Raw genomic sequence first — 15,500 nt, forward strand, 5'->3', positions numbered from 1 at the left:
CGCCCGGCATAGAGCCTTTCAGCTGAGAGGTTGTCGTCGAATTCCTTGCCGCCTGCAGAGCCTGAGATGAGGCCAGCCTTTGTCGGCCCTTGAGTGCTGCGCCGCATTGAACGAGGTAGATAGCAGTGCCAGGGGTAGGCATTGCCCGTATTCGCCAGTACAAGACCTGCACGGAGATGTACTCTTTGGTATTGGGCATCTTTTCGAGAAAAACCTGCCTACCACAGCGAAGGTTTGACCGACCATGACGGGTGGTCCTGGTGGATTGCCTCGACAAACGCTCCATTACTTTTCGCACGCGCTGTGCGCGGAGGGTGCACTTTGCATCAGGACCCAGCAGGTTCTGCAGTATGGGAACCGACTGGCCAATGTGCGCTTGCTTGCTGCATCCCAGACCGGCTCAACGTCTCTTGCAGGTGTATTGCGGAAGAGAAGGCGGTAGCCTCTCCACGAGTCTATGGCGGATGTCCCCCCTCTCTAGAGCATGGTGATTTCGATGCTACGCTGAGGGAATGGTCAACAGTTCGGTGAGCGAGATGTGAGGGTGAGGATGAGTTATTGCTATAACCTGGATTGATACCTCACATTGTTCCTTGGGACGATCTCACCTTCGCCTATTCACCCATTAGGCGCGTGTTGGGTATACCCACACCTTTCAACTCCGGCGAGTACGAGAAGCCTTCTTCCGTTCGCGACCAGAACCTTTTTGACCTGCGCCAGACCTCTTTTTGCCTGCGCCATAACGTTCTGTACCTACGCTCCTATTCCACGTAGGATTGGAAGCCCAAGCGTGGGCGCCCTGCTGTCGGAGTTTGAGAACCGTGTCCTACACGACTCCAGATTCCGGGCCCCGAACGTCCCGAGGTTTCGTGTCCTTTACGTTTCCAGAGCCCGTGTCCTATACGTCTTCAAATTTCTCGTCTTCATCATCATCGTCCTCCATGCCCGAAACATCCATCTCCGAGTCCTCCATCTTGGGGGCCTCCAGGCTTTCGGGATTTTGCAGACTGTCGTCGTTCTCCTTGTACTGCTCGTTCAGCTCCCACTTGCCGTTGAAGTCTCCTTGCTTGTGCATATGTGCAATCTCCTGCAGCGTCTCGCGCAGGTATTGCTCGGGTTGCTGGAGCGCAACCTTGAGATCGCGCAGGCCCCAAATCCGATGTTGCCTAAACTTTTGCAGAAGCAGAACCACCAGATCCTGCTTATCCATACGAGCTGTCCTGTTATCCTTGACCGCTTGTCTCTTGGCCGCCGCAGCCTGTCGTGTGTTAATGTCTCGGACTTACGTCTCCGCATAATTGAACGTACCCTATTGTCTCGCTGGCGCTGGAGAATGCTCGTGATGTTCTGTCTTCTCGTAGGATCTTGCTCGGGCGATAGGATCTGTGTGGCCTCTGCAGGAGCCTGTCTAGACAATAGCCTGGCCATCTTTCGTCGCTCAACCTCCGCATACTCGGCGTTCTTAACTGGTACCGCATCAAACTCCTTGGCAATCACTCCCGCTATGGCTGTCTTCTTCGGGATGGCTCTCCGGCGATACTGCTGTGGTTCTTTGCTCTCTTTCCTCTCCTTGTTTCTTGCTTTACGTTTGGCATCATCGTAGAGTTTGGATCGACCCTGGCCGGCATTCTCGTCATCATCGTTGTCCCACACAAATGATTTTGATTTGTAGCCCGGCAGGTCTTTCTCTGAAAAGATAAGCGCTTGGCCTGGACGATGGCTCTTGACCTTCTCTTTTGGCGGCGGCAGTAGGTCGAATTCTTTATGTTGGTCCTCGAGCTCCGGCAGAGGATTGAGTCGAAGTATAATCTGTCGACGCATTAGCACCTCCGCGCCACGAAAGACTTCCACTGACCCTTTGTGGGTCGTTTTCTGGACCCTCCACACGTATGGTACCTAGATCGATCTCCTCGTCATCTTCGAGTTTTGACAGAGCCTGCCATAGCGATCGTGGAAGATGGCTGAGCCACATTTGCTGTTGCGCCTGGGAAAAGTCTAGATCGCCCGCATCCTCGAAACCGTCCTCGTCCTCGTCGACGTAGGGTGACGGCATATCCACATCCATCGCCTCATCCTTGATGTTTGCATCTGCATGTTCGACTTTGACTTGCGGAATGACCGTCCCAGTCGCGGTAGCCATGGCTGCGCACTGTAGTTGACAAGTGGACGAAAGAATAGAAAGTGGAAGTAAACAACGCAGTTGGAGTTCGGAGCAGGCAGTATGATGCAACTCCAGGCGCATTCAGGCCTGGCCGGATTAAGCATTCGGCGATCGCCCCACTTCCGCTTGTCACGGCACCGAGGCTGCCTAACACTCTCTACGTGTATCTGCCTAAAAGGGGTCTCAGTCTATTCTCTCTTGACGTGTTCATTGTGACTCGGCTACAATCACGTCTGGTAAGTTCTTTATATCTATCATGACACCGGCAGCTCCAAGACCCTCTTCAGCTTCGCGTAGTAGATCGATCACCCGAATAGCATCAAGCTTCAAGGTCCCAGATCTTAGGGCGAGCAGCTCGATTTCACCCTCATGACACTGTCCAGAACCAAGAGCTCCAACACGGACTTCGGCTGTCAGTGCAATCAGCTCTGTCTGCTTCGGCAGAGCATGCGAATGCTGCATAGCGTATATCACATTCTCATCCACCACCGCCTGAGCTATATCGGCATGTGCTTCGCCTTCACGAGGTGGTCGTTTGTCACTTGAGTGATATGATGCCACTGAATGTCGTGGCGCATGTCGCTTACCCGACGAAGTATGCGGCGAACCACGGGGCATTCGAGGCATGGGATAGATTGCGACTTTCGCCGGCCGTGAAGACCGGTTATTGACCAGCACCCGCCAGGTAAAAGCTTGTCCCACCCTGACAGGTTCAACGGGAGCAGTGAACGATATCGTCACACCCATAAACGTAGAGAGGTCGACAATCGGCTGTGCCTGCTGCAAGCTCGTGCTCAGACTTTGCTGAGACTGGCTACCACCAACTGTTAAGGGCAGACTGGCTGGGCGATGAGGACGCTGTATCGGCTGACTAGGCGCACCATAGGAGGGGTTGAGAGCTTGAAAGAAGTCCACGTTCGTAGTAAAGGCCATATTGATCCGGGATTGGCAGACGTCGGTCACTCGGACGTTGAACTGCAAATTGATGTTGAGGACGTCAAAATTTGGCAGCTGAGACGCAGGTGATGGACTTGAGGTAGCAGAGATATTGCTGGTCTGGTTGAGGCGGTACAAAAATGTAATCAGATCCTTGGACCTACAGTCGAGAGGGAGCAGGTTGGGAGTCAGATCCTCGATGGATCCGTTGGCGATTGTAACATCGAGTGTCAGAATGGTCGCCTGGATCTCGATAAAGGGTATAATTTCGACATTGAGTGAAGCAATGATCTTCGGCATGCTGTTTGCCTCGTTGACCCGGCTGTACTGCATTCTGGCGATGGCTGCAGGCACAATCTTGTATCTCGGCGACATGTGCTCGATATGAAACTGCTGTTTTGCCTTGATCTGTTCTGGAACTACCTTCTCCAGCCTGGATGCAGCCAGGTATGGAGAAGCATCAGAGTAGCCTGGCATCTGTCGCATAGGACCTAGGACGCTGGGCTCCAAAGGCCGAAAAGGGCGCAGCAGTTCCATTTCTTCGGGGCTGGCCTGGTCTTCGGCAGACACAACCATAGCTGAGTAGAAAGCAATCGAAGGATCGACCATACGGACGCGCGGTCTCGTCAAAGACAGTTGGGTTTCCCAAACCAACACGAGTAAATTCCCCGGCGAATCATCATCTGCTTGTCGAACAAGAACCAGTGGATCATTGGTGGTGGGTATGGTAGCCGTATGGATGAGGTCTCGGACTTGTTCCACTGAACCCGGTCCCCGTTCTTGGGAACGATCAAAGGCCCATGCTTCGACTCGTATCTCGGCACGCGACAAGCACCGATTGAGTAGCTCTTCGTCACATTCTGGGACCGATAAAGTCACTACCACCCTCACCCGTTCGTCTGGGCTGCGTATAAGTAAGATATGGCCTGTCAAATTTGCATATGACCTTACCAACAAAGAGTAACTCGCGCTTCGGAACGCCTAGAGGTTCATCGTCTGCCGTGGGTTCATTTCCAAGAACATCGGATAACTCCTGATCTGTATTCGCAGGGATCACGATGTCGAGGGCCGCAGCTCTCAATAGAGCCTGCTCTTGATTCATGCTGCTGCATGACGCCTCCACGATCTCTAGCGAAGCAGAACAGATCAGCGTGGATGAGGACAATGAGGCTGGCAGGTAGTCACTCGCTAGGTTGCACGAGGCAAACGCCAAGAAATGCGGCTCGGTTCTTCGTAAATTTGGCATGTTCTCCGGCACTCTTCACAACGATCGCAACGACAATCGACTCGACAGATCTCATGCGGTATCTGGACATCGCCCGTTCAGTGTTGTGAAGATGGATGTTCTACCTCCCAATCCTATGACCTGGCAAGAAACAAGAGCCCCTGATGGTCGCACGTATTACTACAACACTGTCACCCGCGAGACAACATGGTCGAAGCCTGACGCGCTGATGACTCCGGTCGAGCGCGCCCTTGCGAATCAACCATGGAAAGAATACACCGCCCCTGATGGCCGCAAATACTACTCAAATTCGCAAACTAAGGAGACTGTTTGGGATATGCCTGCACAATACAAGGATGCACTTGATGCCGCCCAACCAACCCCGAAGTCGCTTCCACAAGCCCCCGCGTTCGTCGCCGGTGGCTCGACAGCCCTGTCGACCTACAATCCCGACGCAGCAAATCCCTATGAGAATCGCAAATCCGATCTAGCGTTGCCCCAGATCAACAAGGAGGTCGTGCCTGACTACTCGAGCTTCCAAGAAGCTGAAGCCGCGTTCCTGAAATTGTTGAAGAGATCAAATGTTCAGCCTGACTGGACCTGGGAACAGACTATGCGGGCAACTATCAAAGATCCTCAATACCGAGCTCTGAAAGACCCCAAGGATCGCAAGACAGCCTTTGAGAAATACGCGGTCGAGGTTCGACAACAAGAAAAAGAGCGAGCCAAGGAGAGATTCGCTAAGCTCCGCGCAGATTTCCTCGCGATGCTGAAAACGCACCCCGAGATCAAACACTACAGTCGCTGGAAAACAATCCGACCCATTATCGAAAGGGAAACTGTGTTCAGAGCTGCTGAGAGCGAGGACGAACGTAAGCAACTCTTCGAAGAATACATTATCGAACTCAAGAAGCAAAATCTGGAACAGGAAGCAGCCCGACGCAAGTCCGCCCTGACCGATATAACCACCATCATGAAGGCTCTGAACTTGGAGCCGTATACGAGATGGGCACAGGCCCAAGAACTTTTGCAGTCTCATGAGCGATATCAAAGCGACGAGAACTTTAAGCTTCTCAGTAAGTCAGATGTCTTGACTGCCTTCGAGAATCACATCAAATCCCTTGAGCGCACCTTCAATGATGCACGTCAACAGCAGAAAGCCAACAAGGCAAGAATTGAACGCCAGAATCGAGACGCCTTTACAGACTTGCTCCAGGAACTTCGTGCACAAGGCAAGATAAAAGCCAACACCAAGTGGGTAGACCTACTCCCACAAATTGAGAAAGACCCCAGGTATGTTCGTATGCTTGGTCAAAGTGGTTCAACGCCGTTAGACTTGTTTTGGGATACTGTCGAGGAGGAAGAGAGTGCTCTTAGAGGAAGAAGGAATGATGTCTACGACGTTCTTGAGGTAAGCTTGCTCCCTACCCTGCCATTCCACACATCTGACATTCAAAAGGACAAACGATATGAGGTTACACCCAAGACTACCTTTGATGAGTTCTATGAGGTCGTACTCACTGATCGACGAACAGCCAAGATCGATAAGGATGCTCTGCAGCTGATATATCAACGACTTCGCGACAAGGTGCTCAAGCGAAGCGAGGACGAAAAGCATGCCGCCGATCGTCATCAGCGTCGCGCCGTCGATGCACTAAGATCACGCATCAAGCACCTGGAACCGCCGGTCCGAGTGAACGACTTGTGGGAAGATGTCAAACCCCGAGTGGAAAAAACTGAAGAGTACAAAGCCTTGGAAAATGACGAGATCCGCCAATCTGCCTTTGAGAAAGTGATCAAACGTCTCAAAGAGAAAGACGAGGATACTGAACGTGATCGCGACCGTCGCCGCGCGCGACGGAGTGACGAACGCGATTATCGTAATGGCCACAGAGACTCTCGACACGGTCGTCTTTCTCGCAGCCCGGAAGCGGATCCGTACGAGGCCGACAGACGCAAGGCCATGCTAGTACGGGAACGACAATACCGCAAGAACACCACAGTTGGGCTCAGCCCGCCTCCCGAGTCGTACCGAGACCGAGACAGGGAACGCCGTCGAGACGATCGTCATGGCCGTCTCGACCGAAGTCCTCCGCCCCGGCAACTCGGTACGTTCGATCGCGATCGCCGTGAACGGGAGGACGAGCGAGAGCGTCTTTATCGCGCTCGTGGAGACCCGCGCGGCTCTAGGGATGAGCTCAACTACGGCGATGATGCAAAGAGTCTTACTGGCAGCGAACGGCGACGACGGCGCGAAAGTGATGGCGAGAGCGTTGCCAGTGCTGATCGCAGAAGCTCGAAACGATCCCGCCGCGACAGAAGAGACTCAAGGGAACGAGAACGGAGAAGCAAGACGCCTGAGGTCAAGCAGGAGAAGCAAGAGCCTCCCCCCGAACCTGCAGGGGTGCACTCCGGCAGTGAGGAGGGTGAGATTGAGGAAGATTGAGATCCGTCAGGTCAGTTTGTGCTCCTCAATCTGGGCTACTAGCCATTGTCTTCTAGGAGTGGATGTCTGCGTTATATCAATATACCGGCTTATATGCCCAGACAAGCATGGGGGAAAGGCCATCAGAGGACGAGGCCCTGGGTATGTATGGTACCTCATCGCTAGTCCAGTAGATTCTTTACCTCTGCGGTTCGCCCCAACCGACAGGTACGCTAATATTGCAGCACGAAAAAGCATTCCAATTGAACCCCAAAATCCTACCCTGTCGCAGGTGCGTGTTTGCTCCCAGGCATTTTGCTGCTCATTGCCGTCGTTGAAGCACACTTATCGCTCCCACAGACCGCTGCATAGCTTTTCCCATATACGTATATGTCCTCTGTTCAGGATGTTGTCTCGGAGCCCCTACCCCCCCTCTCCCCTGCAGCCCTTGCATCAATTCGTTGCATTCCCGATACTGCGGGCACCGCGGCTGGTACTTCAGTTGCTTCGCCGCCGCGTCGAGCGGAAACATGAGCCGCATCATCATCGCGCTGCCGTCGAAGCCTCGGAAAACGAGTTTCGACTCGTCCACGATCTCCTGCGCGAGGACCAGGCGGTGGCTTTGCGGTGGGACCTCGGCCTCGATGAGTTGGAGCTGATAGGAGATTAAATCGCGCTCGTCGGTGTCGTCGTTGTCGTCGTTCAGTGCTGCACTGTCGAGCACAATCTCTCTTGCTTTGCGAAATGCTTCGCTCGCGGCCTCTTGCAGGGACAGCTCGATGGCGCTGGCTGTCAGCCTTAGGAGCAGACAATTCGTCACGTCCTCGCCGAGCGGTTTGTCAGAAGAATTGGGATCGTCAGTGTCTAGTAGCGGACTCCATCCTTCTTGGACCCGCAACTCCTGCTTGAGAAGGCCGATGTGCTGGATAGCCTCATCACAGTATCGCACGAGGCGCTGGGCGTCGTGTATACCTTGCGGCCACCGTGCGCTATCGTCAATCTGCTCCAGGATTGCAGCGAGTCTAAAGCCTTGGTCGACGACTCGCTGCACCATGCTTCTCTCGCCACCTGTCGCCCACGGATCGTCCATCCAGCGGTGCTCGGCGAAGCCCAACGAGTTGCGCTTATAAAGGCAATGCAGCATCTAGTATCGCTGCTGTTAGTCCGAGGGCGTGCTCCACTCGTTCTGGAGCACACTTACAAGTATGTACCGGCAATGCTCGAAAGATGCTCGGGCAAGCGGCAAGCGGTGTCTAGATGGGCCTCGAGCTTTCAACAAGATCGCTATTCCCCCGATGTGACTTAGCCAGGCGTCTGGGTCCGCTCGTTCCGGATCGGTCAGCTATGCAGGCTGTCAGCTCACACCTCATAATCCCAGCTCAACACAGACCAGAGGACCTACCTCATAGAGCGCCATGATACATGTCGCAGCCAGTGTTTCATCGCGCATCGCACTCTCCTTGCCACTGAGGCTATTCTGCAGTGCCCCTAGAGCGGTTGTGTACAACTGGTTTGCCTTGGACAGCATCCGCACATCACCCCCGCGCAACGCACACATTCGGACAGAGATGGCCAGCATGGCCGGGTCGAGCGCCGGATCCGCCGACGCCTCGGTCATGATGGTCTTGAGCCAGTCGATGATGGGCATGTGCGTCAACTTGTTCTTGGCGTCCGCTGAGGAGCCGTACAACTCGTACGCGAACGAGAGGAACAGCGAGCCTTCGAGAGTCGCGCTTCGGAAGGACACGATGGAGTCTCCTGCGGTCGGCATTGCCCCCGCGGGACTGGAGCTCGTGCTTCCCTTGTGGTACTGCATCGAGAGATGATCAGGAGACGGCGACTTCTGCACAGCACGAGGCTTGGCTTCCTCCAGTAGCTTGCGCTTCTGGACGCCCTTGACGGTGTGAACGATCTGTTGTCACCCCATCAGCACAATACCCTTGCCCAGCATTAGGTCAAGATCACTTCTTCGTCAACGTACAAATACCGGATATCGGTCGTAGCCCTCACACTCGCGGTTCGACTTTAGACATTGCTGGCACGTCGGTCTGCCCAGATCGCACTATTGAGATCACAAGTCAGCCAAAAAAAAAAACACAAGCCTCTTTACTCTCTTTCTTTCTCCCTTCTCATGCAGCTATATGTGGTCGCGACAAAACGGGGGGGAGAAACGCACCCCGATCTTCCTCCTACGACATGTCGCGCACCCCTTCGATCGGCCCGCCACGCCGACCATGGCTCACCGCTCTGTTGATCGAGAATGTCGTCGTGTTACTGACTAACCCCCGTGGATTTCTGTCAGGAATTGCAATGACACACACACACACACACACACACACATACACACTGTGTAAACACTGGTTCGGGCCTACTAATCTCCCAGCTCTTTCATGTAGATAACACGCTTCGACGAGCCTGCTCATGATGAAATCATTACCATCACCGCCATCCTTCCCCGGGGAGAGACCACGGTTATAAAGTCTTTCCTCGGGGTTCGTGATGATCCACTTTATGCAGTGCTCGCTCGAGTGCCAAGATTGACAAAAGGTTTCAGGCCCGCTGGGAGGGAGACAATGAAGAGCTGAGCCTCAATCCGTCGCGTCCAGTAATGAGTAGGGCATGAAATGGGGGCTCTTTCAATGGTTGCTGTTTCTCAAGAATACCCCCGGGGGCAGGTTCTGCGTGCGGTGAATTCCCCGCTGTGGTCGCTGGGGAATCGATGATGACTGTTGCAATTTAGTTGCTCTCGCGCCTTGGGCCCTCTGTTGGGTTTAGCGTCCGCTGTGTAGGGGGGTGCCTGAAGGCTAAGGCTGAATGGGTGGGAAAAAAGGCACCAGGCTTGGCGCTGCACCCCGGTTCCGACAAACGCGAGTTTCGTGTCGTGGTACGGGCGAAAGAAGTTACTAGGCAGAACGGTTCAATGATTCAGGCGATGAGGACGTCACTGTTGGGTGTGAGGACGTGTCGTAATGTTCTGGCAAGTGGCCCCGACCTTGACTGGCTCCAAGGACTAAATCAGGGGACTTTTGAATCTTTTGCATACGGGTGCTGGCAGCTTCAGTTGTGAGGGCGCAAGCAAAGCAGGGTCGATTGCATTTGGCATCAGTAGCACAAGGAAACTGATTAGAAAGAAATGTCAAGACTTGCGCGAGGGCCGAATATCATCTGGTCCAGGTTTAGGACCATTTCTCATGATGGAGTCTCATTTTGATCACCTAGAATTAATCCTTCATGATAGTTAGCTCCAGCCTTGAAGTCCCGTCCATCATATCCTCATCGCTGTCTTCGCCATCACTGAAGCCGAAATCTCCTCTCTCTACACGAGCACAGCGGTCAAGCACTCTCTGATACTCTCTCCTCAAGTCGGCCAGGGTGATGATAATCCTCCGCTTCTTTCTCGGCCCTGATACTTCCGCTCCATTCTCTCGATTCCGCTCGTCATCAGCTTCAGCGAGTATGTACGCCTCGTCGGATGGCACGCATGTCATCACGTTGATCAGACTGAGTAGCGCGTGACGTAGCACGATGGCTTCGGGATCAGAACGTAGTCTACCTTGACGCTGAACCAGTCGCAGCCGGTCATACAGTGCAGCGACAGCGCCCCGGTAATCGCCTTGCGTGAGGCGCATAGCGTGAACGACCTTCAAATAATCCACACCAGCATCAGGGGCGTCCGAACGCTTGTTGTGTGCCGATATTGATTTCTGCTTCTTAGCAAGAGTGTTGAGCTGCGCATCCAATTGCTTTGCCAGATTGGGATGTAGTGACCATGGCATTGACTGCAGAGTTGCCACTGAATCCGACACGGATGTCATGGCCTTCTCAGGATCGAGGATGGCTGTGATTAGCGTCGCAGTCGAAGCTTTTTGCAACGCTACATCGGAAAACTGAGCTAGCGTACTGAAAGCAGCTTGATATCTTGAAAGCTTCATCTCTGCGGTGAACAGCCGTGAAAGCAATTCTGTTCGGAAAGTTGCTAAAGGTAGCTTCTGGTCAGGCGTGAGTGCCTTCAGCGCCAGCCGAGCGAAGTGTACTGAATGAGCATGTGCTTTGGCTGTATCGAAAAGATTCAAGACATGTTGGAAATAGCGTGGCAGCCCATTGTTGAACGAGTCAATCTCAAGAGTGGTGATGTAGCCAAATGATAGCTGATGAAGATCGCCCAGGGCCCTACCGCACGCAAGACCGTACGCAGCCTGTCGGAAATACTGTTCGGCCTGATCGTATTGTTGCTTAGCTATTGCAAGACGACCTTTGATATAGATTGCCCATGGAGTTTGTGGAGTGAAGCGAGAAAACTCAGTCGCCAGTGGAACTTCTCCGCGCTGCAGCATGTCGCACTGTAGCATGACTGTGCCGTTATTGTATCCCGGATCATCGCTGGAAATGAATTCCACTGCTTCGTGTAGAAGGGCAGTGAGGAGGTAACTCCTGGGTTTGCTGCCATCACTCCTTGGTTTCACGGCCCCCAAGAATCTGTCCTGTAAAAAGGACACAGTCTGAAGATCAGATGCACCAGAGGATGTCTGGGTGTTTGTGACCTGCAAGGGAACACTTCTCGAATGATCCGCGAGCCAGATATTGCGGTCCACCGTTTTCAAAATAGGTCCAATAGTGCTGAACAATTCTGCAGCGTCGAAGCCAGGTATTCTTTCGCCATCTTGACAGAACTCTCCCTCGATAAAGATCGTCAGCACAAGCAGATTCCACAACATGTCCCGCGTCAAGGAGAGGTATTCGCGGATGCTGACTGATAAGGAATCAAGGCCGAAGATAGAGCTGACCAGGAGCATATCGTCTTTGTTTCGTGGAGACGGCTCTGGCAGGAGATCGACAGCTGCGAGAACAAGCTCATTGTTGAATGTATTGAGTCCACCCAGATCTTTGAAGTTCCGTTCAAGGCGATCAAAGGTATCATTTGATACAGCCTGTCCGAAGTTGACTTCATCGTACAGATCGTAGACTCTCGATGAAAGTGATTTCTCCTGCGTGACGAACAAGAGGTCCGCGACGACCGTCTCGAGATCTTGTACGAGCTCTGTTGGGAATTCATCCACAAAGATTTGCGCCGAGTGAAGCACTTGTGCAAGGTCTTGATAGGGAAGACCTCGTTCTTCTGGAACGATCTGGCGATGCGGCCAGCGACTAGAACACACAGACTCAAGTCGTTCTAGCTCCGCAGTTTCGTTCTGTGCCACCAGTTCCAACCTGTCGCACTCTCTGACGACAGCCACCTGGTCAGTCATCGCTATAAGAGGCAGGTTTGACATCTCATCGTACGCCAGATTGAGAGGAGCCTGCCTCATATCATTGATCTTTTCCACAGCACGATGAAAGCTTCGCCAGGCTTGATCGATATCGTGCGCAAACAAGTCGAAATTCATAGCCCCCTTGTCATTCTTCTTCGGGTATGCATTCGACGCAATAGCTGAACATAGTCGAACCTTGAGCGGTGCGGATTTCTGTGATGGACCTACGGTTGTGGAAGTGTAGACAGAGAGGGCAGTCTCGAGAACGTCGGCGGGATATCTTCCAGGGAGGAGTAGATACTCGAGCCAAACAGAGGTAGCATCCTCAGAACCAGAGCTGATGACGTCGGGGACCCGTTGAGCGCGCGAATATGAGGTCGAAGCAACCCAGTTGTGCTCTGCCCAGTCCCGCTCGATGTCATCGAACTCAAATTGCACTGAGAACAACTTGTGATAATTGTTGTTGCGCCAGAGCACCCACAATTGAGCCGAGCCTCGAGCATCCAGACCGCCGAGCGGGACGAGGCGAAAGCCAATTAATGACCAGACAGTGTTCCCAGTTGGGTCGGGGTCAGGAGGAGTCAGCTTCGTCCCAGGATAACGGTCCTCAACCGATGGGTCACCGGTGAGGCCGCCTTTGACATCCCAGAACTTGAATTGACCACCTTCGCGAGGTGAAAAAGTGACAAGCATCGAGTTTCTGAGCTCCGGACCACCGTGTAGGTACTGAAGATGGCCACGGTCGAATGCACTGAGTGTTCTATCTTGATTGTCTTCATCGCGGTCCAGAAGATCTTTTGCAACAACAAGCTTGCCGGTAGGTATATGGCGAACACGAAGTTGATGATTCAGGCATACTGTGTAAAGGTAATTGCTGTCGGGGGATGCTTGCATCGCTTGTGCGGCTCGGCTGTCCACCACGGTTGACCCATATTCAATCTTGCGCGATGATCCGCCCGCAAAGAGTCCGAGGAATGACGATTTCTCGCTGTAGTTGACAGCTTCCCACCTTCGGCCATCTGCTTTGCGATGTAGTCGCTGAATACTGCCGCTAGTGAAGCAAACAAACAGCTCAAAGGGCGATTGCGCATGCAGTCGAAAGACGTGATTGATGGATAATAACGAGTTCTCAATAGCGTAGCACCATTGTTTTGTATCTGCGTCAAGCATATCTCGCGTCTTGAATGCACTGGAGGGAATGGCTAGATGGTAGATTTCCTCCTTGGTGGTGCATACAAAAGCGTGTAAATCGTCATCGTGGTCGGAGTCGGTCAGCGCAACTGTGTGCTCTCTAATAGGGTCTTGGAAGGCGAATTGAAGTGTGAGGTATGCCTCCTTGGTATCTCGCTCGTTTCTAGCTAGGTCTGCAGGTCGTATTTGCAGCACTCGAGCATTGCGCGATACCGTCCAAAGACAGCTTCTTGGGGTCACATCTGGGTTGCTGCGGAAGTATACACTGCCATCCGATGACAAATGTTGCGCCGAATACTCGTTTTCGTCTCGGGTGTAGGAGTTCTCTCTGCGATTTGGTATCTTGTCGTTAAAAGAGCCATTTTTGCGCGGAATCTCATGGATTGAAGGAGCGGCGGGCGACACAGCCTGGAAGGCTACTTCGGTGTAGAGATTAAGCATCGCAAAAGGCCCGGTAACACCTCATTACTGTCTCCGTGCCGTGTCAACCGAGAGAACCACTTTACGTGTCGATTAAGTGGAAGTAGAATGTTTAGAGAACTGCGACATATGCGGCGCAAGGTCTCCAAAAGTTCAGCCTGGCCGTCGCGTCGCGACGAGGCTGATGTATGCCAAGATGGGGGTGTTCAGACCTTGTCAAGCTTGTTCCAACCTCCATCTTCACTTCTCAGGTCAAATTGTAGCAAGCAGATTCCGGGCTAATGACGAAGACTTCAACGTTGTTGATGCTAGCATGAAGCCATTTCCACAAGGAGAGAGTTGATACCCCACCCACTCCTTACTAATCGTCTACTCTATCTATTGATATGGTGTTGTAGTCACTGAAACCACTGATTGCTTCTCTTCCACGGGAACTATTGTAGGCGATGCCGAGAAGTCGTAGTCAACCCAACGATCGAGTATTCGGCGGACGCTGTCAAAAAGCAGTTCATCAGCGGCTGCCGCATTCTCGTCAAGCACTGTACAGCCTATCAGCGATTTCGGATCTAATGTCAGCTCTCGATCGGCAATTGCTAGTCTCTTCAAGATTCGGCTCGCTGTCATCACATTCTGTACCAGATCCGCGATCGTGCTGATTCCGGTTATGGTGGAAAGCGCAAAGCCAGGCTCGGAGCACCGTAACGACCTGACCAAGGCATAGCGGAGTCCTACCGACGCCAAAGAGTCGCCCTTTTCCTCGACCCATGTCGAAGCTCGCTGTGATGCAGCTCTTAGGCCTGCTGGCGCTGGATGCCAGTCACCGAGTTTCCCAACGGGGACGCCTCCCGATCGTAGTAGGCCACATGCAAGCGGACTAGCATTGCAGACTGCCTTGACACCGGCGGCCTTGAGCGCAGGGAGGCCATGAACCTCAAGGCGTGTGTTCTGCAATGAGAGCTGCGCCCAATTCTGGACGACGTCGATAGGCTGTGAGTAGTCGGCAAGAACCCTTTGCGACACAGCGATCAGGGAGTCAATGTCGTATGCCGAAATGCCCACATTTTTGATCATGCCCTGCCTCTTTAGGTCAAACAGAGTTCCCACGGCTGTAGCGGCTTCCTCGAGACTGACAAATTCGACATCGTGGCAGAATACCACGTCCAAGTAGGTAGTGTTGAAGCGCTGTAGTGAGCGAGCGACTGACTTCCGTATCCAAGCCGGCGAATAGTCGAACTGGTCTGAGGCTATCCGGCCACATTTGGTCATGATTTGATATTGCTCACGACGGTAGACGGACGAGATTTCCGTACTGGAAAGCGCAGCACCCAGAAGCTCCTCAGATGGCTCGTAGTAAGGCGAAGTGTCGATCGATCTCAGTCCCAGCGCGAAAGCATGCTGAATGATGTCGAGGACCGGCAACGACTGCGGTGATGGGTGCAGCTGGTAACTGAATCCCGCTCCGCCCATTATCAGCGGTGGAAGGGCTGGCTCAGCCATGCTCTGCTCCACTATCTGGGGTGTAGCTAAGAAGACGACTGTTTTGAGATGAGCTCACATTCTGTAAGTAATGGCACATTGAGGAAGCCCCCTACGAAAAGTGATACGGGTTCATGTTTAGTGAGAGGATGAGGATGTTCAATTGCTGAAAACTGAGTACACTGGAAACTATGGTAGCCTTTCAACGAATTCGATAGACCGCATATAGCCGCGTCCTGGTAGAGAGACCTCGACCAAGATACTGTGGGGATTGTCCTGTGTCGGTAAGGAAGACGATCGACGGAAGAGCTCGCCCACGTGCACATCTGTTCCAGCAGGGGAGGCGGACAGTCGGCAGAGGGAGGGGTTCCTAACTCGGTGGTACGGCGGATGAAAGCCTCGAAACTAAAGTAACAT

The 15,500-nt window shown here is 53.1% G+C and overlaps 6 protein-coding genes across 6 annotated transcripts; 1 reads left to right on the plus strand and 5 right to left on the minus strand.

Annotated features, from left to right (window-relative positions):
- Positions 1 to 898: 898 nt before the first annotated feature.
- HMPREF1541_08877 (uncharacterized protein) lies at positions 899 to 2,140 on the minus strand (the record flags this gene model as incomplete). Its single annotated transcript, XM_008723195.1, has 3 exons — positions 899 to 1,258; positions 1,309 to 1,809; positions 1,856 to 2,140. 3 exons carry the CDS (start codon positions 2,138 to 2,140, stop codon positions 899 to 901), a joined length of 1,146 nt encoding a protein of 381 aa, XP_008721417.1.
- A 228-nt stretch (positions 2,141 to 2,368) lies between these two features.
- Positions 2,369 to 4,199, minus strand: HMPREF1541_08878 (uncharacterized protein; the record flags this gene model as incomplete). Its single annotated transcript, XM_008723196.1, has 2 exons — positions 2,369 to 3,996; positions 4,049 to 4,199. 2 exons carry the CDS (start codon positions 4,197 to 4,199, stop codon positions 2,369 to 2,371), a joined length of 1,779 nt encoding a protein of 592 aa, XP_008721418.1.
- Positions 4,200 to 4,434: 235 nt separating this feature from the next.
- On the plus strand, positions 4,435 to 6,768 carry HMPREF1541_08879 (uncharacterized protein; the record flags this gene model as incomplete). Its single annotated transcript, XM_008723197.1, has 2 exons — positions 4,435 to 5,733; positions 5,782 to 6,768. The coding sequence occupies 2 exons, from the start codon at positions 4,435 to 4,437 to the stop codon at positions 6,766 to 6,768; spliced, it is 2,286 nt and encodes a 761-aa protein (XP_008721419.1).
- Positions 6,769 to 7,069: 301 nt separating this feature from the next.
- Positions 7,070 to 8,518, minus strand: HMPREF1541_08880 (uncharacterized protein; the record flags this gene model as incomplete). Its single annotated transcript, XM_008723198.1, has 3 exons — positions 7,070 to 7,891; positions 7,949 to 8,089; positions 8,150 to 8,518. The coding sequence occupies 3 exons, from the start codon at positions 8,516 to 8,518 to the stop codon at positions 7,070 to 7,072; spliced, it is 1,332 nt and encodes a 443-aa protein (XP_008721420.1).
- A 1,450-nt stretch (positions 8,519 to 9,968) lies between these two features.
- On the minus strand, positions 9,969 to 13,628 carry HMPREF1541_08881 (uncharacterized protein; the record flags this gene model as incomplete). The annotated part of the gene is made up of 1 exon (XM_008723199.1): positions 9,969 to 13,628. One exon carries the CDS (start codon positions 13,626 to 13,628, stop codon positions 9,969 to 9,971), a length of 3,660 nt encoding a protein of 1,219 aa, XP_008721421.1.
- Positions 13,629 to 13,985: 357 nt separating this feature from the next.
- HMPREF1541_08882 (uncharacterized protein) lies at positions 13,986 to 15,104 on the minus strand (the record flags this gene model as incomplete). Its single annotated transcript, XM_008723200.1, has 1 exon — positions 13,986 to 15,104. One exon carries the CDS (start codon positions 15,102 to 15,104, stop codon positions 13,986 to 13,988), a length of 1,119 nt encoding a protein of 372 aa, XP_008721422.1.
- Positions 15,105 to 15,500: the final 396 nt, after the last annotated feature.

The sequence above is a fragment of the Cyphellophora europaea genome (assembly GCF_000365145.1).
Source record: "Cyphellophora europaea CBS 101466 unplaced genomic scaffold supercont1.9, whole genome shotgun sequence".
Taxonomy (NCBI): Eukaryota; Fungi; Ascomycota; class Eurotiomycetes; order Chaetothyriales; family Cyphellophoraceae; genus Cyphellophora; species Cyphellophora europaea.